General features: G+C 42.6%; 1 protein-coding gene across 1 annotated transcript; it reads left to right on the top strand.

The window, feature by feature from the left end:
* The first annotated feature begins 1,323 nt into the window (after positions 1–1,323).
* On the top strand, positions 1,324–27,256 carry CA14 (carbonic anhydrase 14). Its single transcript, XM_075330037.1, has 11 exons — positions 1,324–1,516; positions 7,622–7,642; positions 12,497–12,676; positions 17,151–17,293; positions 20,468–20,563; positions 20,658–20,724; positions 20,806–20,963; positions 21,059–21,182; positions 25,418–25,435; positions 25,540–25,624; positions 26,315–27,256. The coding sequence occupies exons 1-11, from the start codon at positions 1,447–1,449 to the stop codon at positions 26,370–26,372; spliced, it is 1,020 nt and encodes a 339-aa protein (XP_075186152.1). The 5' UTR covers positions 1,324–1,446; the 3' UTR covers positions 26,373–27,256.
* The last annotated feature ends 469 nt before the right edge of the window (positions 27,257–27,725 follow it).

The following is a 27,725-nucleotide window of genomic DNA, read 5'->3' as shown; positions in this document are numbered from 1 at the left end:
ATGTATGTACACAGAGTGCACCAGCAGAATAGTGAGTGCAGCTGTGGAGTATAATACAGGATGTAACTCAGGATCAGTAATGTATGTACACAGTGACTGCACCAGCTGTATAATGAGTGCAGCTCTGGAGTATAATACAGGCTGTAACTCAGGATCAGTAATGTAATGTATGTACACAGTGACTGCACCAGCAGCATAGTGAGTGCAGCTCTGGAGTATAATACAGGATGTAACTCAGGATCAGTAATGTAATGTATGTACACAGTGACTGCACCAGCAGCATAGTGAGTGCAGCTCTGGAGTATAATACAGGAGGTAACTCAGGATCACTCCATCAGCACAATAGCAGCTGCTGAGGGTAGTTGTCCTGATGGTTGCTGGGCAGGGAGACAATGCTTGCTTACATGTCCATATATATCAGAATACATGTAATGAGCTCTGTCCTTATAATATACACTGCCCCGTCCTCGTCCTCCAGTCATCCTGACAGACGCTCTCAGCGGCCAAGTTTTGCCAGAGTTTACATTATAAGATACGTGCAGCGTTCACAGCTACTTAGTCAGAGTGAAGAAACCCTTTAAAGGAGATGGCGTGCCAGCGGTGGAACGTGAACATTTGCCCGTTTGTGGTCTGTGTATGTTGGATTTTATTATTTATTGTTATATTTCCTATGGGTGATCACAATGTCCATGTTTCTTGCAGTCTCCTCCTGCATGAGCGGTGCTGTCCAGCAGAGGGTGCACTTCTACATGGTGATCCGGGGCTCCAGCATTCCGCTGGTAGAACGTGGAGATCTCTGCATGGAGGGACACAGGTAGGTGACATTTCTGGGGTGGGACGCCGCATCCAAGGCTTCATTCACATGTTGCATTTTTTCGGCTCTAATTTGGGTCTTTGGACCATTGTCACAGGTACATGAGGCCTCGCCGTCTCTATTTAGCATCATACAAGACGGGTGTGACTTTCTGCTGCCGATTTTTACTACGGATTTTACGTAAAATCCATGAATGCTATCAGTATGGCGTCTAATTATAAAAGAATACATTCCTCTGCCTCGTTTCGCCGCATAACTAACCTGTCTTGCAATTCAGGAGCTCGGGAAAGCTGGGTGATTACCAATATCATTATCATTATATGCCATTCAGGGGTCTGGGAAAGTTGGATATCACCAAGTTTGAGGATTTAAGTGGAAATGTCTAATTCCTCCATGCACATGAAGCCAAGTGATCGGTAGTGTCCTCCACTGTCACACGGTGTGGGGCTCCCCCAGCCCTGCCCCTCAGACCCTGCCCATTCAGGACCACCTTATAAAGAGCCGTGCGGTGCAGAAAAGCCACTGAGTTTCAATGAGGTTGGAGTGTCCAAGCTGCAGGACCAGAAAACTCCGCACATTGCCACAGCGTTCGCTGCCCCGTCCCCTGGAGTCCACGAGCCCCCGCAGCCGAGATGTTCGGGACGTCCGGGATGCTGACGTGCTGTGTATTCCTCCTGAGGATCGCTCAGTCAGCGGTAGCAGGTGTGTACGGGGAGCGCGCCCATGTGATAGCAGCGCTGCCCTTCAAAGACGCTCTCTCCTTCAAACGCGTTAAAGGCCGAGCAGCATTAATGTAGCAGAGCTGGGTTTGCCAGAGGGTGCTATACAGGCACTATGGTCTAAGACATAAAGTGTCGTATCCTATTGAAGGTGAATCTGGACGAGCTCAATGACAAATCCACCTCTGCTACATCTGTATCTAAGATTGGCGCACAGTCGGAAATGGCACTCAGGGAGCAATCTATGAGCAGTGCCTAAGTGCTCACGGGGAAAGGAAATCTCCGAAGGGCTGTAGTTTGGGTATGTGCTGGTATACACCTGTCACACAGCAGAGATTTATCTGAGTCTGGGAAAGCTGGGTGGCTACTGAGACAGCGACCATCAGTACTGTTGTGGGTATATCATAGTATCTGTATATATGTATGTGTGTATGTACTGTATATGTGTGTGTAGTATACATATTTGTGTGCGTCCATATGTGTGTGTATAGATATACTGTATGTGTGTGTATAGATCTATATATGCATGTGTATATATATATGTAGTATATATATGTATATAGCCATGTGTGTGTATGTATGTAATATATATATCCATGTGTGTATGTGTGTAGTATATCTGTGTGTTTGTGTATGTAGTATATATTTCCCATATTCGTCTGTGCTCTCTCACTATATATATCTCTATATATATATATATATATATATATATATATATATATATATATATATATAGTGTGTATATTGTGTGTGTGTATATATATATATATATATATATATATATATATTTATATGCGTGTTATATGTATGTGTGTGTGCAGTATGCATATTTGTGTGCATCTGTATGTGTGTATGTATATATATCCACTTGTGTATGTAGTATGTTTCCCATATTCGTGTGTATCTCTCTGTTGCTCTATATATAGTGTATATTGGGTCTGTATGTGTATATATGTGTGTAGTATACGCATGTGTGCATCTATATATGTGTGTGTGTGTATATATCCATGTGTGTATGTATATAGTATATCTGTGTGTGTATGTAGTATGTTTCCCATATACGTGATGTGTGTCTCTCTCACTCTATATATAGTGCATATTGAGTGTGTATATACCGTATATGTGTCATATGTATGTGTGTAGTATACGTTTGTGTATATATATATATATATATATATATATATATATATATATATATATATACACACTTGTATGTGTATATCCACGTGTGTGTATGTATGTAGTACATCTGTGTGTTTGTGTATATAGTATGTTTCCCATATTTGTGTGTCTCTCGCTCTATATGTAGTGTATATTGAGTGTGTAGTATACTTCTGTATGTATATGTATTTATGTGATTGTATGTATATATAGGCCTGCGTATATACATATATGTTTGTGTATATATGTGTGTGTGTATGTAGTATATCTGTGTATATATTTGTGTATGTAGTTGGTTTCCCATATTTGTGTGACTCTCTCGCTCTATATATAGTGTATATTGAGTGTGTAGTATATTTCTGTGTGTATATGTATTTATGTGATTGTATGTATAGACCTGCGTATATACATATATGTTTGTGTATATATGTGTGTGTATGTAGTATATCTATTTATATGTGTATATATTTGTGTATGTAGTATGTTTCCCATATTTGTGTGTCTCTATTGCTCTATATATCGCGTATATTGAGTGTGTAGTATATTTCTGTGTGAATATGTATTTATGTGATTGTATGTATATATAGGCCTGCGTATATTCATATATGTTTGTGTATATATTTGTGTGTATGTAGTATATTTGTGTATATATTTGTGTATGTAGTAGGTTTCCCATATTTGTGTCTCTCTTGCTCTATATATAGTGTATATTGAGTGTGTAGTATATTTCTGTGTGAATATGTATTTATGTGATTGTATGTATATATAGGCCTGCGTATATTCATATATGTTTGTGTATATATGTGTGTGTATGTAGTATATCTGTGTATATATTTGTGTATGTAGTATGTTTCCCATATTTGTGTCTCTCTCGCTCTATATGTAGTATATATTGAGTGTGTAGTATATTTCTGTGTGTATATTTATGTGATTGTATGTATATATAGGCCTGCTTTTATACATATATGTTTGTGTATATATATGTGTGTATGTAGTATATCTTTGTATATATTTGTGTATGTAGTATGTTTCTCATATTTGTGTGTCTCTCGCTCTATATGTAGTGTATATTGAGTGTGTAGTATATTTCTGTGTGTATATTTATTTATGTGATTGTATGTATATATAGGCCTGCTTTTATACATATATGTTTGTGTATATATGTGTGTGTATGTATACAATATACACACAGATTATATTATGATACATTATGGTGGGGTGGCTCTGGTCAGCCCCCGTTTGTCGTCACCCTCTTTATCGTCCCGCACTTAATCTTCCAGGAGTCTTAATTAACATTCTGCAGTCAGGGAGATTAAACTTTCAGGAGCGGACGGATTAAACTTTGAAACTTCCCATGAAGAGTTTCTCCAGGGCCGACACGTATGTTTGTGGCAGTGAATCCAGTAGTAGAAAGATAAAAGAATGGCGCCCATACTTTATATATTCAGACCCCCTCTCACCTCAGGGACCAGTTTGTGTTGCCCCTCTAAGAAAGCTTCCACACACCTAAGAAAGCTCCCACACACCAGTATCTGCAGGTAAAGGGTTAATCATGGCCGATAACAGAGAGCAATAGACTGTATGGTGGGAGGACAGCTTCATAGATACATTGTGATGATTCCCATCAGCTCTTGAAAAAACGTAGAGTAAATGGGAAAGTTTAGTGCCGGAATTAACCATTTCATGGTGGTAATGTTATACTTCACAGTAACACAGGGTGAATGGGCGGCCATGTGCCCCGAGGAGGCGTCCTCAGAGGGGGCCGAGGGGTAATACCACAATGATCCGCCGAGATCAGACTGGTGGAGTGTTCGCGGGGGGCTCGGGAGGAGAAGACGAGGAGGGTCCTGGTGCCCGGCCAAATGGTCTCTGTCCATTCATAATGATGCCACCTCTTTGTTTTGTGTGGGAAAGTCTGCGCAATGCCAGGGAGGTACGAGGGGGGGGAGACGGAGGCCGTCCGGAGACAGCGTCTCCCCCCCGGCCGAGCACTGAGACCCCCAAGATTAGTACTAGAACGTCTTCTGCCTTATTAGGGCTGTCTGCTGGACAACAGCGCCACATCACCAACCCAGCTCTGCTAGATCGGGGCTATAGAGACTAAAGGATTACTGAGGCTGAGATACTATGCTAAGTCACTGTATCACACAGATCAGGATTAGATACACAGCTCGGCAGACAGTATCACGCAGGATAGGATTAGATACACAGATCAGCAGACAGTATCACACAGGGTAGGATTAGATACACAGATCAGCAGACAGTATCACACAGGGTAGGATTAGATACACAGATCAGCAGACAGTATCACACAGGGTAGGATTAGATACACGGCTCAGCAGACAGTATCACACAGGGTAGGATTAAATATACAGCTCAGCAGACAGTATCACACAGGAGAGGATTAGATACATGGCTCAGCAGACAGTATCACACAGGATAGGATTAGATACACAGCTCAGCAGACAGTATCACACAGGATAGGATTAGATACACAGCTCAGCAGACAGTATCACACAGGATAGAATTAGATACACAGCTCAGCAGACAGTATCACACAGGATAGGATTAGATATACAGCTCAGCAGACAGTATCATACAGGATAGGATTAGATACACGGCTCAGCAGACAGTATCACACAGGGTAGGATTAGATAGACGGCTCAGCAGACAGTATCACGCAGGATAGGATTAGATACAGTGATTAGGATTAGATACCCCACGTGCCCGTAGTTGAGGAGGCTGCCGTTATGTGACATGGCGGCCATGTTTTCGGTTGATCATTAGTCCTGGGATGTCCTTTGTGCAGTAATTAGAGCTCATTAGTGGGGGAGGAGGTGACAACAATACTAGCTCTTGTTTTACGCTGATTACTGGCTGAAATATTTTCCGTAGTCTCGGTCCTCTGATGCCAGTACATCATTACAGCGGATAGTCACTCCCTTAAAGTGGCTGTTTGGTTGGAGTAACCCCTCTCCTCTGGTGACCCTCTTTGATCTCTATGACCTCAAAATGACACCTTTAGACTGAATTCACACAGCCCATAGCCCTGGAGCAAACAAATCCCTACTGAGCATATGCGAACATCCTAGCATTCATGTCTATAGGAGTGGTTGTTGCACATGCTCAGTAGCGCTCCATTCACACAGGGAACTTTCACATCTGTGCTACCCAAATGTGTTAATAGCCAGAGATCAGACACTTAAGGCCCCGTTACACGCGTCGACTTATCGTGTGATCGCATTTGCGATCGAACCCCCCCCCATCGTTTGTACGTCATGGGCAATTTGTTGCCCATATCGCACAAAGTCGGTAACCCGCTGTCACACGCACTTACCTCCCTAACAACCTCGCTGTGGGCGGCGAACATCCTCTTCCTGAAGGGTGAAGGGGGAGGGACGTTCGGCGTCACAGCGACGTCACACAGCGGCCGCCCAATAGAAGCGGAGGGGCGGAGATGAGCGGGACATAACACCCCACCCACCTCCTTCCTTCCTCATTGCCAGCGGGATGCAGGTAAGCTGTGTTCATCGTTCCCGAGGTGTCACACGTAGCGATGTGTGCTGCCTCAGGAACGACAAACAACCTGCATCCAGGAATGTGACCGATATTTTTAAAATGAACGACGTGTCAACGAGCAACGATAAGGTGAGTATTTTTGCTCGTTAACGGTCGCTCGTAGCTGTCACACGCTACGATGTCAAACGATGCCGGATGTGCGTCACGAAATCCGTGACCCCGACGACATATCGCCCGATATATCGTAGCATGTAACGGGGCCTTTATGGTGTATCCTGTTTGTAGAGGGTAAATATTATTTTTGGGCCTGCCCCTTTAAAGGGAGTTTGACCATGATGATGTGATGGCTTTATAGCACACAGCCAGACATTGAGGGATTGGTTAATACATAGAGGCTAAGTTACATTACGAGGAGGGGGGGCATATCTGTCAGCCATTCAAAGGCTAGAATAGCTGACTGATTGTATTTAATGCATCACCCGACCGATCATTTACCAAATCTGGAGCGGCCCGCCCTGTACACATTGGAATTTTACTTTGCGGAGGACCATGATTATGAATTTAGGTAGAGATCTTGTGCTAGCCTGCTCATCAGCCTCCAAAGGTTGAGTGTTACAGATTTGTCCACCCCCCTTCTTGTATTGGTAGGTTCCAGGATGATCAGCTGATCGCAGCTGTATGGCGCAAGGCTTGAATCAGTGTGATCGGCTTATCATCCTGGATTCTACCAATGCAAGAAAGGGGGACAAACCTGTAACACTATATTACTATGCCACAGACCGGACACATGTTTTGGGGGCCTATGAGAAATGCCCCTTTATTTCACCATAGTGCCCTTTCTAATGCCCTCTTAGGGCACAAAAACCTGAGAGTGGGTTCTAGGAATGGCTTTCTGCTCTTGAGGGATTGTGGTGCCCAATAAAACCAGTGGATGCTTTCCTGGTACCCATGGATTTTAATAGGAACTTTATGGTGTAAGTAATGAATCACTGTGATTGGTTCATCACCCTTGCCAATTCAAGAGGGGGGGGGGGGGTGACAAACTCATAACACTAGATTACTAAGTCACAAATTAGAAGTTTTGGGAGTTCCATGAGTAGGGAAGCTACAACTAAACTCCTGGCAAGTCTGTGACATAAAAATACAGTATTATAGGTTTGTCTCCCCCTTGCCACCTTTTGAATTGGTAGGTTCCAGGATGATGAGCCGATCACAGTGCTTCAAGACTTACACCATAGAGTTCCTATTAAAATCTATGGGTACCAGGATGCCTTAATAGCGGAAAGCCGGATCATAGAGCCCACTCTCTGCTCTGTGTGCTCAAAGAAGGCATTAAAACAGGAGCAGGAAACCTGTTAGTGGCTGTTTTTTTATTATAACCATCATATTTTTGTTTTTTTCTTTCTAGGTGCTTCGTGGACTTATACAGGTGAGAAGTGATGTTTTATATGCATCCTGGCTTCACAAAAAAAACAACATACCTTGTATGGATGGGGACAACGAGACTAAGGATGTCATAGAGCAGAATGGTGAGGGGGTATGAGGCATGGAAGGGTAGAGATACGATTCTGGAGAGTGGGAAGGTTAAAAATTAGTCTGGGAGGAGGGGTGCGGCGAGACAAGTCTGGGAGGTTGAGACATAAGTCTGGGAGGTGGGGGGCGGAGAGACGATTCTGGGAGGCAGCGTGCGGAGAGACAAGTCTGGGAGGCGGCGTGCGGAGAGACAAGTCTGGGAGGCAGGGTGCAGAGAGACAAGTCTGGGAGGCAGGGTGCAGAGAGACGACTCTGGGAGGCAGGGTGCAGAGAGACGAGTCTGGGAGGTGGGGTGGGGATAGACGAGCCTGGGAGGCGGGGTGCAGAGAGACAAGTCTGGGAGGCAGGGTGCAGAGAGACGAGTCTGGGAGGCAGGGTGGGGATAGACGAGCCTGGGAGGCGGGGTGCAGAGAGACAAGTCTGGGACGCGGGGTGCAGAGAGACAAGTCTGGGAGGCAGGGTGCGGAGAGACGAGTCTGGGAGGCGGAGTGCAGAGAGACGAGTCTGGGAGGCGGAGTGCAGAGAGACGAGTCTGGGAGGTGGGGCGCAGAGAGACGAGCCTGGGAGGCGGGGTGCAGAGAGACAAGTCTGGGAGGCAGGGTGCAGAGAGACGAGTCTGGGAGGCAGGGTGAGGAGAGACGAGTCTGGAAGGCGGGGTGCAGAGAGACGAGTCTGGGAGGCGGAGTGCAGAGAGACGAGTCTGGGAGGTGGGGCGCAGAGAGACGAGCCTGGGAGGCGGGGTGCAGAGAGACAAGTCTGGGAGGCGGGGTGTGGAGAGACGAGTCTGGGAGGCGGGGTGCGGAGAGACGAGTCTGGGAGGCGGGGTGCGGAGACACGAGCCAGGGAGGTGGGGTGCGGAGACATGATCCTAGATGCAGAGAGACGAGCTTGGGAGGTGGGGTGCGGACAGACGAGCCTGGGAGGTGGGGCGCGGAGAGACGAATCTGGGAGGCAGGGTGCAGAGAGACGACCCTAGGGCGCTGGGAGGTGGAGAGAGGAGTCTGGGTGGATGGAGGGGATAGATTAAGCTGGGAGGCAGCATGCAGAGAGATAAGTCTTGGGCATTGAGGGGGGAGATGACTCTGGGGTATGGTGTGGAAGTGAAAAAGTGCCCAGCCCAGGTGGGTGGGGAGAGATGAGTTTGTGGCATGGCGGCGTAGGGAGAGATAAGTGTGGGGCGCAGAGTGGAGAGGAGTCTGAGGTGCAGGGGGTGTTGAGTCTGGAGTGTTGGGAGAGAAGTCTGTTGGCTGCTCCCTCCAGCTTTTCTCCACCTGGCTTGACTTGTCAATCAAGCTGACCTGGGCAGGGAGCAGCCAGAGGGTCCCACCCAACAGACTCTTTCGCTGAAACTCAACTTTTTTGTTTTCTGAAGCAGAGCAGCATTTCGGAGTAAATAACTCGGTATACTTTTGGAGCTGGAGGACATTGCATGCTACGCCTTATCCCTTTAAGAGTCACACTTCTCTATACACTCTCCCTATTATCTCGCCAGTCTAGACAAAGATGCTTCTCACTTTCTGGCCTGATATGTGACCACTCCTGGCACTATTTTTGGGTCCCGTCTATATTTAGGGCACCCTTGTGAAGGTGACTGATAGCCTGGATGCAGTACAGAGGCTTCCCCGGCATTATGATATAATTCATTTGCAGGGTCAGCAGGGAGGTAACGGGGTCTTCACAAGGGAAGAGCCCAGATCCCTATTGCTTTAGAACTGGGGGATCATTTCCAGAATCCAAATTAGCCTGGAGAGAAAGGGGTCCATTGAGATGTAAATGGCCCACCATCCATGAGCTGAAGGCCCCCTCCTCCGGCACTGCCAACATCAACAATGCAGGAATTGGAGGGCGGCCATAAAAAGAGGTCACAATGGAGAGGCAGCTGTCATGTAGTGATGCCTTTTAGTGCTAGATTTTCCCAAGAAATTACATTATGAAATGAGAATCAAGGAATTGGGGGAAGGGGGCTGGTGCCATTTAAATGGAGACATCAATAGGTCCCATCAGCCCCCTCCTCAGATCATGACACTAACTCCCTACACGAATGGATTAATCACTGCATCCTACAGGATACTTCTCTCCTGAAATACTCTGTGCTGCAGAGGAACTTGCCCGATGACCTCCCACTCATCCACATGTGTAAATTCAGTAGGGTTTAGTCACAACTCGAATTTTTAGCCTCAGTCATGGACTAATAATGTGTGATCCTACAACATAGCCGCCTCCGCCCCTGCACAGGTCACGTGGCCCCTGTCCGGTCGGAAGCCCTAATTTTCCTGTTCCTTTTCGCTTCATTTGCTTCTCTGATGTCTGTGCTCTCGCCTGATTCCCCTAATTATAACCCCCGTCCTATGTAAGAGGGAGACGAGGTCACTCATCATATCCCAATACTATATTCTGTGCATAGTTCACCTTTAATACAGAGGAACGCCGCAACACATATTTTGGGCAGAAGCATTGGCTGCGATAGTTTGCCCACCTGAGACCCCCCCCATGTATCTAACTATAAGAATGTAGGAGTCAGATTTGCATTTTAGGCACTTTAGGTGGAGTTACCATTTAAGCAGCTGATTTTATATATATATATATATATATATATATATATATATATATATATATATATATATATATATATATATATATATATATATATATATATATATATACACACACATACATACATATATATATATATATATATACATATACAGTGCCTTGCGAAAGTATTCGACCCCCTTGAATTTTTCATCCTTTTCCCACATTTCAGACTTCAAACATAAAGATAAAAATGTTAATGTTCTGGTGAAGAATCAACAACAAGTGGACACAATTGGGAAGTTGAACGATATTTATTGCTTATTTTAAACTTTTGTAAAAAATAAATAACTGAAAAGTGGGCCATACAATATTATTCATCCCCTTTAAGTTAATACTTTGTAGCGCCCCCTTTTGCTGCGATTACAGCTGCAGTCGCTTGGGGTATGTGTCTATCAGTTTTGCACATCGAGAGACTGAAATTCTCGCCCATTCTTCCTTTGTAAACAGCTGGAGCTTAGTGAGGTTGGATGGAGGCGTTTGTGAACAGCAGTTGTCAGCTCTTTCCACAGATTCTCGATTGGGTTCAGGTCTGGACTGTGACTTGGCCATTCTAACACCTGGATACGTTTGTTTGTGATCCGTTCCATTGTAGATTTTGCTTTATATTTGGGATCATTGTCTTGTTGGAAGACAAATCTCCGTCCCAGTCTCAGGTCTTTTGCAGACTCCAACAGGTTTTCTTCAGGAATGGTCCTGTATTTGGCTCCATCCATCTTCCTATCAATTTTAACCATCTTCCCTGTCCCTGCTGAAGAAAAGCAGGCCCAAACCATGATGCTGCCACCACGTTTGACAGTGGGGATGGTGTGTTCAGGGTGATGAGCTGTGTTGCTTTTACGTCTATCGTTTGGCATTGTGCCCAAATAGTTTGATTTTGGTTTCATCTGATCAGAGCACCTTCTTCCACATGTTTGGTGTCTCCCAGGTGGCTTGTGGCGAACTTTAAGCGACACTTTTTATGGATATCTTTGAGAAATGGCTTTCTCCTTGCTACTCTTCCATAAAGGCCAGATTTGTGCAGTGTACGACTGATTGTTGTCCTATGGACAGACTCTCCTACCTCAGCTGTAGATCTCTGCAGTTCATCCAGAGTGATCATGGGCCTCTTGGCTGCATCTCTGATTAGTCTTCTCCTTGTTTGAGATGACATTTTTGAGGGACAGCCGGGTTTGGTAGATTTGCAGTGGTATGATACTCCTTCCATTTCAATATGATCACTTGCACAGTGCTCCTGGGATGTTTAAAGTTCTGGAAATCTTTCTGTAACCAAATCCGACTTTAAACTTATCCACAACAGTATCACGGACCTGCCTGTTGTGTTCCTTGGTCTTCATGATGCTGTCTGCGCTTTAAAAAGAACACTGAGACTATCACAGAGCAGGTGGAGACTTGATTACACACAGGAGGATTATATTTATCATCATCAGTCATTTAGGACAACATTGGATCATTGAAAGATCCTCAATCAACTTCTGGAGTAAGTTTGCTGCACTAAAAGTAAAGGGGATGAATAATATTGCACAACCCAATTTTCAGTTATTCTTTTTTAGCAAAGTTTAATATAAGCAATAAATTTCATTCAACTTCACAATTTTGTCCCACTTGTTGTTGATTCTTCACCAGAACATTAAACTTTTATCTGTATCTTTGACGCCTGAAATGTGGGAAAAGGTTTAAAAATTCAAGGAGGCCGAAAACTTTTGCAAGGAACTAATATATATATATATATATATATATATATATATATATATATATATATATATATATACCGTATATATACTGACTAGTAGTATTTTGGATATGGTGTCCGAGGAGCTCCTGACTCAGCAAATGTTACCTGTGGGCTTCTGGTAGTGATGGACATGGAGGGGGCAGATAAAAAAAATAGCCCGATATAGATTACAGTACATCAATATATCATTGTGACCAATGGGGACAGCTTCCAAAACACAGATGGAAGGGGTCACCAGGTATCACCCTTCCCAAATCATCTATCTGAGCACTACAGGGGTCTGACGTCATATTAATGCCTTTAAATAAGCACCTGTACATATATGGTGGGGGGCACATACTTTTCTCCATATGGTGTATGACTGATTATGAGAGCCCGAAAAATTGGATTCCTCTTCCCCTTACTCATCGATTTCTTTACCAGGTGACCACGGGCAGGAACATTGGGCCGAGTCTTATCCGGACTGCGGTGGCAAGGCCCAGTCTCCCATCAATATCAAGACAGCAGACGTGTCCTATGATGACTCCTTACCGCCCATACGTCCAGAGGGGTACAGCATTCCGGGCGCTGCCCCATTCACCCTCAGTAACAATGGGCACACAGGTAACTGGGGCATGACATGGGTTCTCTAAATGGCACTATTATGTGGGTAGTATATGGGCGTATGTGGGTAGTATATGTGCAGTTTTATGTGAGTACTGAATAGCAGTATTATAAGGGCACTATATGGCAGTATTGTTTTCAGGCTTGTGTTGTAATATTATTTCAGTGCATGCCAGTATTATTTATTCAGTGTATGGCAGTATTATGTGGGCACTCTATAGCAGTATTATAAGGGCACTACATGGCAGTATTGTTTTCAGGCTTGTGTTGTATTATTAATTCAGTGCATGCCAGTATTATTTATTCAGTTTATGGCAGTATTATGTAAGTACTGTATAGCGGTATTATAAGCACACTATATGGCAGTATTGTTTTCAGGCTTGTGTTATAATATTATTTTAGTGCATGCCAGTATTATTTATTCAGTGTATGGCAGTATTATGTGGGCACTGTATAGCAGTATTATAGGAACACTATATGGCAGTATTGTTTTCAGGCTTGTGTTGTATTATTAATTCAGTGCATGCCAGTATTATTTTTTCAGTTTATGGCAGTATTATATGAGTACTGTATAGCAGTATTATGAAGGCACTATATGGCGGTATTATTTGCAGGCTTGTGTTGTATTATTAATTTGGTGTAGTATTATTTATTCAGTGTGTGGCAGTATTATGTGGGCACTGTATATCAGTATTATAAGGGTACGATATGGCAGCATTGTTTTCAGGCTTGAGTTGTATTATTAATACAGTGTATGTTAGTATTATGTGGACAGTAAATGGTATATTAAATGAGCAGTATATGGCAGCATTATTTTTTCATTGTTTGACAGTGTTATGTGAGCAGTGTAAGGCAGTATTATTTATTTAGAGTATGACAGTATTATTTGGGCTGTGAATGTTATAAAAAGTAAGCACCATATGGCAGTATTATATTGGCAGTGTATGGCAATATTATATTGTGGTATTACATGGGCACTGTATGGTAGGACGTGCATACTATATGGTAGTATTATGTGGGCACTATATTGTAGTATTATGTGAGCATTATATTATAGTATTACATGGGCACTCTATAGTCGTATGAGCACACTATCCCCATATAGTATTACGTGGTCACTATCTGGTAGTATTATGTGGCCACTGAATGCATTGGTGTTATGCTTCCATGCATTTTGGCACGACCTGGAGAATATTACGTAATACTCAGGGAAAAGTGTGAAGATTTTGGCAGTTTTGAGGCATTTTCCATTAGTTTAGATTAATATTTATTTTTCCACTATTGAAATGAAAGATATTTTACCGGTATAAAGACGCTTCGTCATCCTTCAGGCTCACATCCAGATCTGTAATGGATTTTCTTTTCTACTGCACGGTCATAGAAAATTTAATTTAGATTAAAATTATTATTTTTTTTAGTGCGGTGCAGGATTAGAAAAACATAGCAGCTTTCTTCCAGAAACAGCGCCACCTCTATGAATAGGACTTGTCTGGTACTGCAGCTCAGTTCCAGTGAAGTGAAGGGGACTGAGCAGCAATAACACACAATGTTAAGACAGGAATGGTGCTGTTTAGAGAAAAGAAAAGCTCCATTTTGAGCTCCTTAAAATCTATTTTCTATCTTTTGGTTACAGATTGGGTCCATGTGTATGGAGTGGGCTTATGAGCTCAGCCCCCTCAATCCATGGCGGGTGCTGGCTGTGTTACACAGCCAGCACCTGCCTCTCTCAGCAATGACCGGAGTGAGCTCTGATCATGGCTGTTTAGCCATTTAGGTGTCAATCTCTGACAGCAACATTTTAAATTGTAGCTAATTGATGGCGCCCCCAAAGACAGAGTAGTGTGGTGCTGATGTGTCACCATGGTATTCTGACCCCCTGTCACCGCAATTTTGGTCTTCCTAGGAAGCACAGCCACATGCCAAAGATCATGCATCAATCCATTGATGAAGACCTCCATGTTCTAACTAGTATTTATTGCTTCTGGTGTCACCTCCATGTTTGGAAAGGACACAAAAGGTCATTTTCAATATGGCCGATATTGGTGGATCCGCAATTAATCCACATGCCCTGAGATGCCCCTTGGCTCCATTTAGCTGACAAGTGACATCTGTTAATGGGTATTTTTGGCAAAAGCAAATAACGGCTATAGAACAACATTGACCCACAGGCTGTAAGGCGGCCATTTTGGACCTGTATAAACAAAACCAGGTGGCCACCAGCTGACCAGAGTATCTATACCCAGAGACTCAACTATGACCCCACTTGGGGGGTTAATTTGAGGAACTTTCACAAGAAACACAAGTCCTTAAAGGGATTGTCTTATAGGGCAGACATGAATGTTTATGTACACCATTGACTATAATGGCTTCCGCCCACTAAAGGATGTTTCACATGATAGGCTTCCTTTGTTAAATAGAAACCCAAAAAACTATGGGTTTCCTCAGAGCAAAGGATAATAGACTGATAAACTGGACAACAAGTTTTTATTTGATTAGCTATCGAGATTAAAAATGGCCATTAACGACACTATTGTCCTGTACAATCTTATACTAATTAGCCTTTATTATTGTGTTTGGTGATTGACCGGACACAATGGAGTCATTTAGACATTTAGACATTGTCTAGGATGGTGACCAGTGACCCTCCTCACAAAACATTTTAGGCCTCTATTATTTTCCACTGCGTTTCCCATAGCAACCAATCAGAGCACAGCTTCCAATTTTTCCACAGCTTTTGAAACATGAAAGCTGGGCTCTGATTGGTTGCTATGGGCAACAAAGACAGTCATACTAATAGAGGCCTAATTGATGATTTCCTATGAAACACAGGCACACAAAAATGGCAGGGCACTAATATTCCGAAACTCAAAAGGCACTGTCGGAGACCAACAGCAGCAAACCGAGCTAGGTCAGATTGCTGCTGTTAAAGGCAGATGCCTGCTTTATAGTACAGCTGACACCTGCCATGTATGGAGCAGGCTCAGTTTCTACGTCCTGCCATGTGCTGCATATGTTGGGAAGGGGTGAAATAGCGCCACCCATTAGCCATGGGTTGTGTCTGGTATTGCATCTCGTCGCTATTCACTTGAATGCTACAAGACCAGGCACTTCCTATTATACAATGTTACATGGTCACTGGTGGCAGTGCTGTATATTTCCATTACGGTTTATGGAAACGGAGTAGTTGTATCCCCGCTGATTCTCCCAGCAAAAGAGGAGCCAGAGAATGTGCTCCATCTACAAGGTCACATTCCTTTAAGTCGGCATAGGAATGATACAAACGACCTTAAAATGGTTATTTCCCATCTTCACAAATGGGTATTGTCAGATAGTGCTTGTAAATACAAGCAGAATTGCAATTTACTGCTTGTTAAAATTTGCAGCCGTTTTTGAGATATTAGCACTTTTCTTTTGTTTACAACCTGTTGTCTTGGAGACCGACCACTGCTGCTACATAGCAGAACATGCACTGAGCTTACAAGTTTTGTTCTATTGAGCTTGTAAGTACTTTTTGAAGCTGACTAGGATCACTGGAGAGAGCTGTTACCTCCAAATTCCCGCCAGCTTCAGCGCATTCCTTAAAAACTAAAAAGCAGCGGCAGTCGGTCTCCTAGGCAACAACTTCTAAACAATAAAAAAAGTGTTAATATCTCAAGAACGGCTGCAAATTTTAAGAAGCAGTAAATTGCAAAAGTGCTTGTTTTAGCAAGCACTATCAAACAATATCCATATATAAAAATGGGAATAACCCTTTAAATGAGATAACATTTTCACAAGATTGACTTTATGCTTGTTTGTCATTTGTTCTCTGTTCTCAGCCTCATTACATAGCCCTGCTATATTCAGGACATGTCTACTAAGATAGCCAGGCGCTGATAGATGCCCGTGTCAGGTGTAGGGGGGTCTGGATGAACGCAAGAGGTGCACTGAGGATCGGATCGGGGGGAAAGAAGGTCACCAAAAAGCATTCGAAATATGTGAGAACGAGACATATATTTTGCTGGGTGATCTTGGCACAGGAAGATGAAAACAAAAGGCTCCGCTGGCCCAGATCCTGGAGGAGGAATCCGGGATGAGAGGCTCTGTCAGGAGATGCGGCCACGGGGACAATTGTCACTTTGTAGAAGACAGAATACAGTGCGGCAGGAGAGCTGGAAGTGCGAGCGATAAAAGAGGGACATTGAATGAGGGTCTGAAGGGTGAGAAGAAGCCTTTTATACAGGATGAGGGGGCTGGGCCTGATACAGGGATAGATTTGAAGCCGAATTGTAGGGATAAAAACAAACAGTAACCTGTTCTTAAACAAAAGTCCCTAGGGACCACTGGTCCTCCATAGCGGAGATGTGGGTGATGAGAGGAGTCATTATAAAGCTGCACATAAATTTACTGAGGCCGTCCACATAGTGGCAAGAAGGTCTGATTAAAATAACAATGGGAGACTAATAATTAACCACCCTGTTCTTATTTACTCCAGTAAAACTCTCTCTACCGCCAACAATGCGACTGCACGGACTGCCAAACAATTATACAGCGGTCCAGCTACACCTGCATTGGGGGAGCACATCCATCCCAGAGGGGTCAGAGCACCAACTAGATGGAGACATATCACCTGCAGAGGTAAGGTTTACTACTGCCCCCAGTGGACACAACTTTAATTACAAGAATATTGTACTCTGGATTTAAATATTGCTTCCCTATGCAAAACAATATAACTACTATAATACTGCCCCTATGTACATGAATATAACTACTATAATACTGCCCCCTATGTACAAGAATATAACTACTATAATACTGCTCCTATGTACATGAATATAACTCCTATAATACTGCTCCTATGTACAAGAATATAACTACTATAATACTGCCCCTATGTACAAGAATATAACTACTATAATACTGTCCCCTATATACAAGAATATAACTACTATAATACTGCTCCCTATGTACAAGAATATAACTACTATAATACTGCCCCCTATGTACTAGAGTATAACTACTATAATACTGCCCTCTATATACAAGAATATAACTACTATAATACTGCCCCCTATGTACTAGAATATAACTACTATAATACTGCTCCTATGTACTAGAATATAACTACTATAATACTGCCCTCTATATACAAGAATATAACTACTATAATACTGCCCCCTATGTACTAGAACATAACTACTATAATACTGCCCTCTATATACAAGAATATAACTACTATAATACTGCTCCTATGTACAAGAATATAACTACTATAATACTGCCCCCTATGTACTAGAATATAACTACTATAATACTGCCCCCTATATACGAGAATATAACTACTATAATACTGCTCCTATGTACAAGAATATAACTACTATAATACTGCCCCTATGTACAAGAATATAACTACTATAATACTGCTCCTATGTACTAGAATATAACTACTATAATACTGCCCCCTATGTACAAGAATATAACTACTATAATACTGCCCCTATATACAAGAATATAACTACTATAATACTGCTCCTATGTACTAGAATATAACTGCTATAATACTGCCCCCTATGTACTAGAATATAACTACTATAATACTGCTCCTATGTACTAGAATATGACTGGCAGTAACAGGGTTCATACACATATCTAAAAGGTGAAGGATTAAGTTTCCGCCTTAGAATTCTCGGTAGAGATATGGAAATGTCAGGGCGACTAATGTTGTGGAAGCTCATAATCTTATCACACGGCTTGCAGCACTAAGTTCAGATCAACTAAATCTTTGTAGGAAATGTTTATCCCGTCATTCCTGCCAACAGCTCAGTCAGCCAGGATCCAGACTATGGAAGAATAATCATAAGTCTATGCGCTAATAGCATCAGATTCGACCCAGGATGCAGGTGTTAAATACACAAAATTGAGGAAAAAAGTTTTGTTCTGTAACTAAATTGCTCGGACCAGAGCTGATCGAGTAGTCAGGTGACTCGGTCCACCATATAGCCTGACACTGGATCTATGAAGAGAGTTCAGCTCAGGGCTACAGTATAGCGTGTAACTCAGGATAGGTAATGTAATGTATGTACACAGTGACTGCACCAGCAGAATAGTGAGTGCAGCTCTGCAGTATAATACAGGAGGTAACTCAGGATCAGTAATGCAATGTATGTACACAGTGACTGCACCAGCAGAATAGTGAGTGCAGCTCTGGAGTATAATACAGGAGGTAACTCAGGATCAGTAATGTAATGTATGTACACAGTGACTGCACCAGCAGAATAGTGAGTGCAGCTCTGCAGTATAATACAGGAGGTAACTCAGGATCAGTAATGCAATGTATGTACACAGTGACTGCACCAGCAGAATAGTGAGTGCAGCTCTGGAGTATAATACAGGAGGTAACTCAGGATCAGTAATGTAATGTATGTACACAGTGACTGCACCAGCAGAATAGCGAGTGCAGCTCTGGAGTATAATACAGGAGGTAACTCAGGATCAGTAATGTAATGTATGTACACAGTGACTGCACCAGCAGAATAGTGAATGCAGCTCTGGAGTATAATACAGGAGGTAACTCAGGATCAGTAATGTAATGTATGTACACAGTGACTGCACCAGCAGAATAGTGAGTGCAGCTCTGGAGTATAATACAGGAGGTAACTCAGGATCAGTAATGTAATGTATGTACACAGGGACTGCACCAGCAGAATAATGAGTGCAGCTCTGGAGTATAATACAGGATGTAACTCATGATCACTACAGGATCAGTAATGTATGTACACAGTGACTGCATCAGCAGAATAGTGAGTGCAGCTCTGGGGTATAATACAGGAGGTAACTCAGGATAAGTAATGTAATGTATGTACAGGGTGACTGCACCAGCAGAATAGTGAGTGCAGCTCTGGAGTATAATACAGGAAGTAACTCAGGATCAGTACAGCATAAGTAATGTAATGTATGTACACAGTGACTGCACCAGCAGAATAGTGAGTGCAGCTCTGGAGTATAATACAGGATGTAACTCAGGATCAGTGATGTGATGCATGTACACAGTGACTGCATCAGCAGAATAGTGAGTGCAGCTCTGCAGTGTAATACAGGAGGTAACTCAGGATCAGAACAGGATCAGTAATGTAATGTATGTACACAGTGACTGCACCAGCAGAATAGCGAGTGCAGCTCTGGAGTATAATACAAGATGTAACTCTGTGATTGCTTTAATGATTCTTACGTAGAAAATTTTAACCTGCTCTGTTTCACAGTCGGTCAGTTTTCTAGTTCACTAACCCCATAAGGATTACAGAGCTGCAGGGTCTCTTCTGCTGATTGCAGGAATGTGCTCACGCTCCGTGGACAGCCGCCCCATACTGCTCCGAGCTCACAGAACAAAGAGCACTTACTAACTCAGACGGTGGCGTCAGCAAATCGTCCCTTCCACAGCCCATACTGCTGGATTGTAGCGTCCCATCGTGATATATAGAATTATCTAGCAGCCTCCCGGTACTCCCCATATGACCACGACCTCCAGGGTTAACGCTTAGTTTGCAAGCGCCTTGTACTAGCTTACCTATATGGGTCCTTACTTTATTGCCATTTTTTTGGGCACAAAGTGCCAGATTCTTTGCTATCATAGTTTGTGTGTACAGACACCGCTAGGAAGAGCTTACAGAATTACACTGTCCATAGAAGCCAATAATAAATCTGTATACACTGAGCTCCCCCTAGTGGCCACTACAGGTAACCAAAATATTATCATATATTTCTACATACAGGGGATTAGGAGGATTGTCATCATCAGTTCTTCTTCTCTTCCAGCTACACATTGTGCATTACAACTCAGATAAGTTTCCGAGTATCAATGAAGCGAAAAGCAAGCCGAATGGACTGGCCGTACTGGGGGTCCTCATAGAGGTGAGAGACACGATATGATCTTTAGATGTGTAAAATCATTGTCTCTTTATAAAATTTGGAAGCCGTAACCTGCAGCATTTTTCTCACTTTATAGACCGGAAGTGAAGAGAACGCAGGATACGGGAATATCATCAGCTACCTGGATAAGGTCACCTACGCAGGTAAGAAAAGCCAGAAATATGTTCAACGGCTCCTATGCCTCGGGGCTTTCTCCGTATTAACGTCAGTCATGTGTCCGGCAGATCAGAGTGTGTCCGTCCCGTCATTCAATATTGAGATGCTGCTTCCGGAAGGTCTGGACCAGTATTTCAGATATGGCGGCTCATTGACCACTCCGCCCTGCTACGAGAGCGTGGTGTGGACCGTGTTCTACAACAAAGTCCAGATCTCAAGGTCTCAGGTGAGTTCAGCTTACCCTCTACAAGGCAAGCTGCCGTTGATTTTTTTTTTTGTCGCGGACAACCATTTTTTTATATTTTCATTTGTGGCTTTTAGATGGAGAAGCTTCAGACGATGCTTTATTCTACCAAAGCCAGTTCTCCCTCGGTCGTCCTGCAGAGCAACGTGCGGGATCCTCAGCCGCTAAACCAGAGGACTGTGTATTCATCCTTCATGATGCGTGAGTCAGACTATATATATCCATCTCCTCTACAAAGTCACTTGAAGATCCACATCCTCCTCATCCTCACACTTATGACCTTATATCCATGACCATATCTAACTTCCCGACACATCGGACTACGACGCTGCCTGCCTTCTCTCCTCAAAACTTGGTTTAAGCTCAAAAAACCTCCACATCTGTAGCATTCAACTTATGATGGCACCCTACATCTTTCAAGGTGAAGAGTGATCTAATCTTCACCTTTGTTTTTCCTTTTCTACATCTTCGGACATGAATAATCTACTTGTGATCGACTCTACTGATTCATAGCTAAAATTACAGAGATGTTGGACCATACAATATGTAGGGACAGTAGAGTCATCTCTAGCTGGAATTGGGGAGTTGTTAGATCACACCATAAGCAGATGTGTAGCGAAAATGGGGTCATCTCTAGCTGGAATTAGGGAGTTGTTAGATCATACCATAAGTAGATGTTCAGGGACAGTAGTATCAGCTCTAGCTGAAGTTTTTGGACCATACCATCAGTAGATGTTTAGGGACAGTAGAATCATCTCTAGCTGACATGGTATGATTCAACAACTCTATAATAAGTAGATATTTAGAGAAATTAAGGTCATATCTAGCTGGCGGAGTTGTTAGAGCATATCATAACCAGATGCATAGACAAAGTAGCCATCGCTAGCTGGAATTGCGGAGCTGTTGGACCATACCATAAGTAGATATGTAGCGTAAGTAGGGTCATCTCTAGCTGGAATGGCGAAGTTGTTGGATCATACCATAAGTAGTTGGTTGGGGTCAGTAGGGTCATCTCCAGCTGGTGAAGTTGTTAGAGCATGCCATAATAAGCAGATGCGTAGACAAACTGGGGTCATCTCTAGCTGGAATTGCGGAGTTGTTGGAGCATAGCATAGGTAGAGGTTTAGGGACATTAGGATCAGCTCTAGTTTAAATTATGGAGTTCTTAGATCACACCATAAGAAAATGTATAGCTGGAATTGCAGAATTATTGGACCAAACATAAGTAGATGTGTAGGGACACAGTAAAGTCATCTGTAGTTGAAATCAGGGCTGTGGAGTCAGAGCTCATGTTGGTGGAGTCGGAGTCGGTATACAATGCACCGACTTAGACTCCTAAAATATATAATAAATTGGGGACAGTAGTGCAGAATGTGCTGAATATTTTTTCATAGGAATTTGGGAAAGTTATGAAATGTCCTATAAATGGCTGTTCTATTCCTGATCTAAGGCTGCATTCACACACAGCGTTTTTTGAGGATACGTTTTTCAGCTGCAAAAGGAGATCAGCTTTTTAAAAAACCGCATCACCTGAAAGGTTTTTGAGCTCATAAATAATGCTTTCAATAGCAAAAGCAGATTAGAAAAACGCCACAAACTGACTGCTCATTCTTTGTGAGGATCCTCACAACACGATGTGTCTGAATGTCCTATCTGGAAACCCATTGCCTTTGCTGGGATGCCCAGAGTCACTGCATTTCACTGAATTATTTTGCCATCAATGTTCGATATGTTTGTGACAAGAAAGAAATTGTTAGTAAGTCACTGGCAGTAAAAGATAGTAAAGCTCATCACACCAGCCAGTTTCTCCAGACCTTAGTGGAAAAAGTTCTGCAAGATTAGGAACACAAAAAAGAGCAGGTTTTTGCTATTGTAATGGACAATGCTTAAAACATAAGTACAATTATACTGATGAATGAGAGTAATGAACAACAGCTAGAAGAAAAGTTAGGCTTCAGTATGTGTGAGATGGAGCCACAGCGCTGCTCATGTAACTGAGGAACACAGATATTACAACAGAAGAACAGCAAAATGATACTTTAGGCTTAGATGATCTTGTTGAAGCTGCTTCAAAACACTTTCCTATTGATCACATGTGCTGTGTTGTGCACACGCTGCAGCCGGCAATAAGAGAGTCTGCAAGAGGGACCCCGGTTTCACACATCCGTCTTTTCGCCGGTTTGGCAGCTTCGGCACACTCCAGTACAGTGTATACAGTACAGTGGCAGCGCAAGAAAACGCCGGTCACATACTGTCATGTGACCGAAGCATGTGACCCGGAAGTTGCGGCGCTGCCACTGTACTGTATCATACTGTATTGGCGTGCGCCGCATCCGTCAAACTGGCGAAAAGCCAGATGCGTGAAACTGGGCGGACATGCTGGAAATCTAATTGTAAAAGTGAGGAAGTTGGTTATTGCCGCCAGAACCCTAAAATTGATTCCATCTTGAAGAGACGTGCTGGGAAAGGGGCAATTGTTGATCAAGCAACTCGGTGAGGCAGCACTTATTTATGACTGAGCGATTGCTTGAACTAAAATAGCTTCTTATAGATATGGTGAACCCTCAAGTAATCTTAAATGAAGGTGAATGGACACAGGTAGCTGAATTGAAGGGATTGCTTAATCACCCATTTACTGTGACTAAAACATTACAAGCTGAGGATTTAACTCCTGGCATTTTCATAAGGGAGTGGAAGAACTTGCTATTTTGCTTGTCCCAAAGAGGAGGTTTAATCGCAGATGGCACTTCTACTTCAATGAAACGGAGAGAGACACAGCTATTGGAAAATAAAATTCTTCTGGCAGCTGTTTATGTGGACCCAAGTCATCGTATACTGCTTGATGATCAACAGCTTACTAAAGGAAAAGAAGCTTTGACTGAGGTAGCAGTTAGGATGAGCGGCTACAGGACTGCCAGGCGCAAGAGGACTTGGGGCCTGACAGTGCTACTGCTGCCATATCTCTTCATCCTCATCAGATGAGGAGTTTAACTTTGACAAAATGGAGCAGCAAAGCATTGCCGCAAGGAAAAAGATTTCACTCCGTCTCCTATAGCAGCAGAGTGACCAGATTTCAGTAAACTTTTCACTTGCTCTCACAGAAATAGAAAAATTCAACCGTTCATCAAAACTGACCGTGCATGAGGCAATTCCTTTGTACCCGGAAATTATTAGAGATGTTGCCCATGTGGTTACGGCTTTACCTCCAACCCAAGTTACTGTAGAGAGGTTGTTCTCCAGCCTTAAAATTATTAGGTCAGATTTGAGGTCATCTATGAAGGAGAATGTGATGGACGCAATTCTATTTCTTACAACAAATTCATAGACTGCACAAATGTTATTTACGGTTTTTGTTGAAAACTGTTTTTTGCCACTTACATAGTGTTATATATAACACTATATAATAAATTAACACTATGTAAGTGGCAAAAAACAGTTTTCAACAAAAAAGCATACTAAATAACATTTAGTATATTGCTTATATTTAAGTGAAAAATGTATTGTACAATGTGAACATCAGACATTTAATTTTATGATTTTCAAAATATTTGGATAGAACATAATATATTTATTGGAATATAACTTTAGAACACAAAAAAAACCCAATAAATTGTAAATATGTAATACATAAGATACACTATGTAATATACAGTAGATTATATATATGTTACATATTTACAATTTATTACATTTTTTTGTGTGTTCTAAAGTTATATCCAATAAATATATTTTATGTTCTATCCAAATATCTTGATTATTGTATCATAAAAAATATTAAAATGTTTGATGTTCACATACACATGTTCATGTACTACAATACATTTTTCACCTAACTAAGCAATATATGTGGAAGTCGGAGTCGTGGAGTCTGAGTCAGTGGAAGGGAAATTGAGGAGTCGGAGTGGAAGGTTTGGCTTACCGACTCCACAGCCCTGGTTGAAATTGCAGATATTATTGGACTATACCATATATAGATGATCCTACTGTCCATACACCTCTATTTATGGTATAGTCACACTGCTTTGCAATTCCAGCCTTGGATGAACCTACTGCCCCTACAAGATACATGTAGTAGGACCCTGCAATAACTATAGCTAAACATACAATACTGATAAAACTTTAAGGGTTTGTACCATCTGAATTATTTATGGCGTATCCAACAGAGGACCGAGATTGTCACATATAGAGATATAGAGTAGCTCCACCCACCGTGTAGTGGCCAATTTCGTGTACTACAGCTCAGATCCCAGTCACCTTAATATGAGATGCAGTACCAAGAACTGCAACTAAGGAGTGGAAGGAGCTGTGATTTTCTGGCCACGAACTAAAACCTGCCAGATGTCGGACCTCTACCTCTCCCAAGTCCTAGACAACCCCTTTAATTATACAGATTTTTATAGATTTGTAATTATTCTTCCTTTCTTTTTCTCTTACAGAGCCAGGTATGACCACAGGTAATGTCCCTTTATTAATGCACATGTACAAGATGAAATCCTATAGCTGAAAATCAATGAGAAAAAAAACCAAACCACCTTTTTTCCCCCTCCCCCTATTAAAGGTAAAATTCTCGGTATCGTTTTCGGAGTGTTCCTGGGACTGCTGGGTCTCTCCTTGGTTTTGTACTACATGGTCAAACAAGTCAGGTAAGCCATAAAACCAGAAGCCGACTGATCTTATAGGGAATATTGAAATAAATTAGGTTTTAATGTTTCAATTTTATATTTATATCTTGTTCTTTATTAAAAAAATAAACTTGCAATTTTCACACCGACCACTAGGGATTTTTTTTTAGACTTTAACTTCCTGTTTCAGAAAGCAACACATGCACATTAGCAGCAAAAAAACGCCACGCCTATTTTTTTTCTTCATTGAAGCATCTAATGAGCGTGTGCAAAGTTTATTCTGAAAAAAAGGACGCTGTGACCTGTGGTGCTGGGTATAGGTGTTTTCAGTCATTGTAATCCTGTCTCTGATGATAATGAGTATGCTGAAAATTCAAGGAAGTGTGAAAATTACTATATAATTTTTGTTTTTAATAAAAAAGTGACTCATTTACTGATGCCACATTGACTTTTAAAAATAAACTCCTTTACTGAAAATATGCGGTCCGCAGTGATTAGGCAGTATATTGCCCGTCATTCTGCCTCCATTACATTATTGATTACCAGCTTTTCGCTGCGGATGGTGGTTTACGCCAATGTCACAAGGACGCCAAGCATATAGAAACGTAATGGTTTGGCACCACCTGCAGGCCGCTCTGGGCACTGCAGTCTCTTTCACTTTCCATGATGAGTATACCTGCAGAATTAATGTATTTTCTATTATTTGCACAGGAAACACAGAGCGCAGACCTCGGGCCCCTCTGAACAGACCGGGGCCGGTAAGGCTTAAACTACAAATGTGATGGCTTTAAAAAAGACTGAGACACTCTGCTCCTGCTCCGGAGCCAAAAATCAAGACTGTGAAACTTATATTTTCTTGAAGATGCTGCATTTACAAAGCAAACAGTAGACATTCGATACACGGACCAGCGCCAGCTTCCATTGGCACCATCAGTACCCGCTTACTGGAATGAGACCCCCCCCCTACGTCCTGCATACACCCGCTTCATCAAGCCTTCAGAAATCTGCAATTTGCACCTATTCACTGACAGCAATCAGCAATCCTGAAACAGCAAGCCAGTGATTTGCCCCCTATAGGTCTAAGTAGAGGGTTTATGCTTGTGGCTGTGGTCGTGGGAAAAAAATGCTGCAGGGGTCAGCAACCTGCAGCACTCCAGCTGTTGTGAAACCACAACTTTCAGCCAACCAACCCTTGGTATAAGATTGGCAAGAAAATAAACCTGCAGTGTACCCCACATATACATATTCCCCGTCCACAGCTACCTACTAGATACAAGTGCCTTCAGCTTCCTCCTTGCATACCATCATGTTTCCGTGCCCTGCAGGGGGGCAGTATATTCTGCAATTTCAGATTAACCTCTATGTGCCAGCGGCCTCTGCAATATGTAGAAAATCAGATGCTGGAAGACAGTATTATTTTTATGTTGAATGTGTGGCCTGTATACTGTGGAGGCAGCCATTGTATAAATGGATAGTAATCAGCATGTGCTGATCTCTGGGGCTCAGTAAGCCTCATTCTTCTGTGCATAGTACCAGCCTCATATGGTTGGCAAAATGGCCGTCAGCACAGACCCAGTAAAGTGCAATGTCTGTCCGTCCGTCCATGACTTGTGTGTTATTTGTCTGTCCAATTTATTTTTGTAATAGTAAAATTCTACAATAAAGTAGTAATTGTAGACTACAGGTGTATACGTTTTTTAGTTATACTCCAGAGCTGCACTCACTATTCTGCTGGTGCAGTCACTGTGTACATACATTACATTACTGATCCTGAGTTACCTCCTGTATTATACTCCAGAGCTGCACTCACTATTCTGCTGGTGCAGTCACTGTGTACATACATTACTGATCCTGAGTTACATCCTGTATTATACTCCAGAGCTGCACTCACTATTCTGCTGGGGCAGTCACTGTGTATATACATTACATTACTGATCCTGAATTACCTCCTGTATTATACTCCAGAGCTGCACTCACTATTCTGCTGGTACAGTCACTGTGTACATACAGTACATTACTGATCCTGAGTTACATCCTGTATTATACTACAGAGCAGCACTCACTATTCTGCTGGTGCAGTCACTGTGTATATACATTACATTACTGATCCTGAATTACCTCC

Source organism: Anomaloglossus baeobatrachus, chromosome 12 (genome assembly GCF_048569485.1).
Source record: "Anomaloglossus baeobatrachus isolate aAnoBae1 chromosome 12, aAnoBae1.hap1, whole genome shotgun sequence".
Classification (NCBI taxonomy): domain Eukaryota; kingdom Metazoa; phylum Chordata; class Amphibia; order Anura; family Aromobatidae; genus Anomaloglossus; species Anomaloglossus baeobatrachus.
The sequence above is the reverse complement of the archived record's forward strand: the minus strand, read 5'-3'. Positions and strand labels throughout refer to the sequence as shown.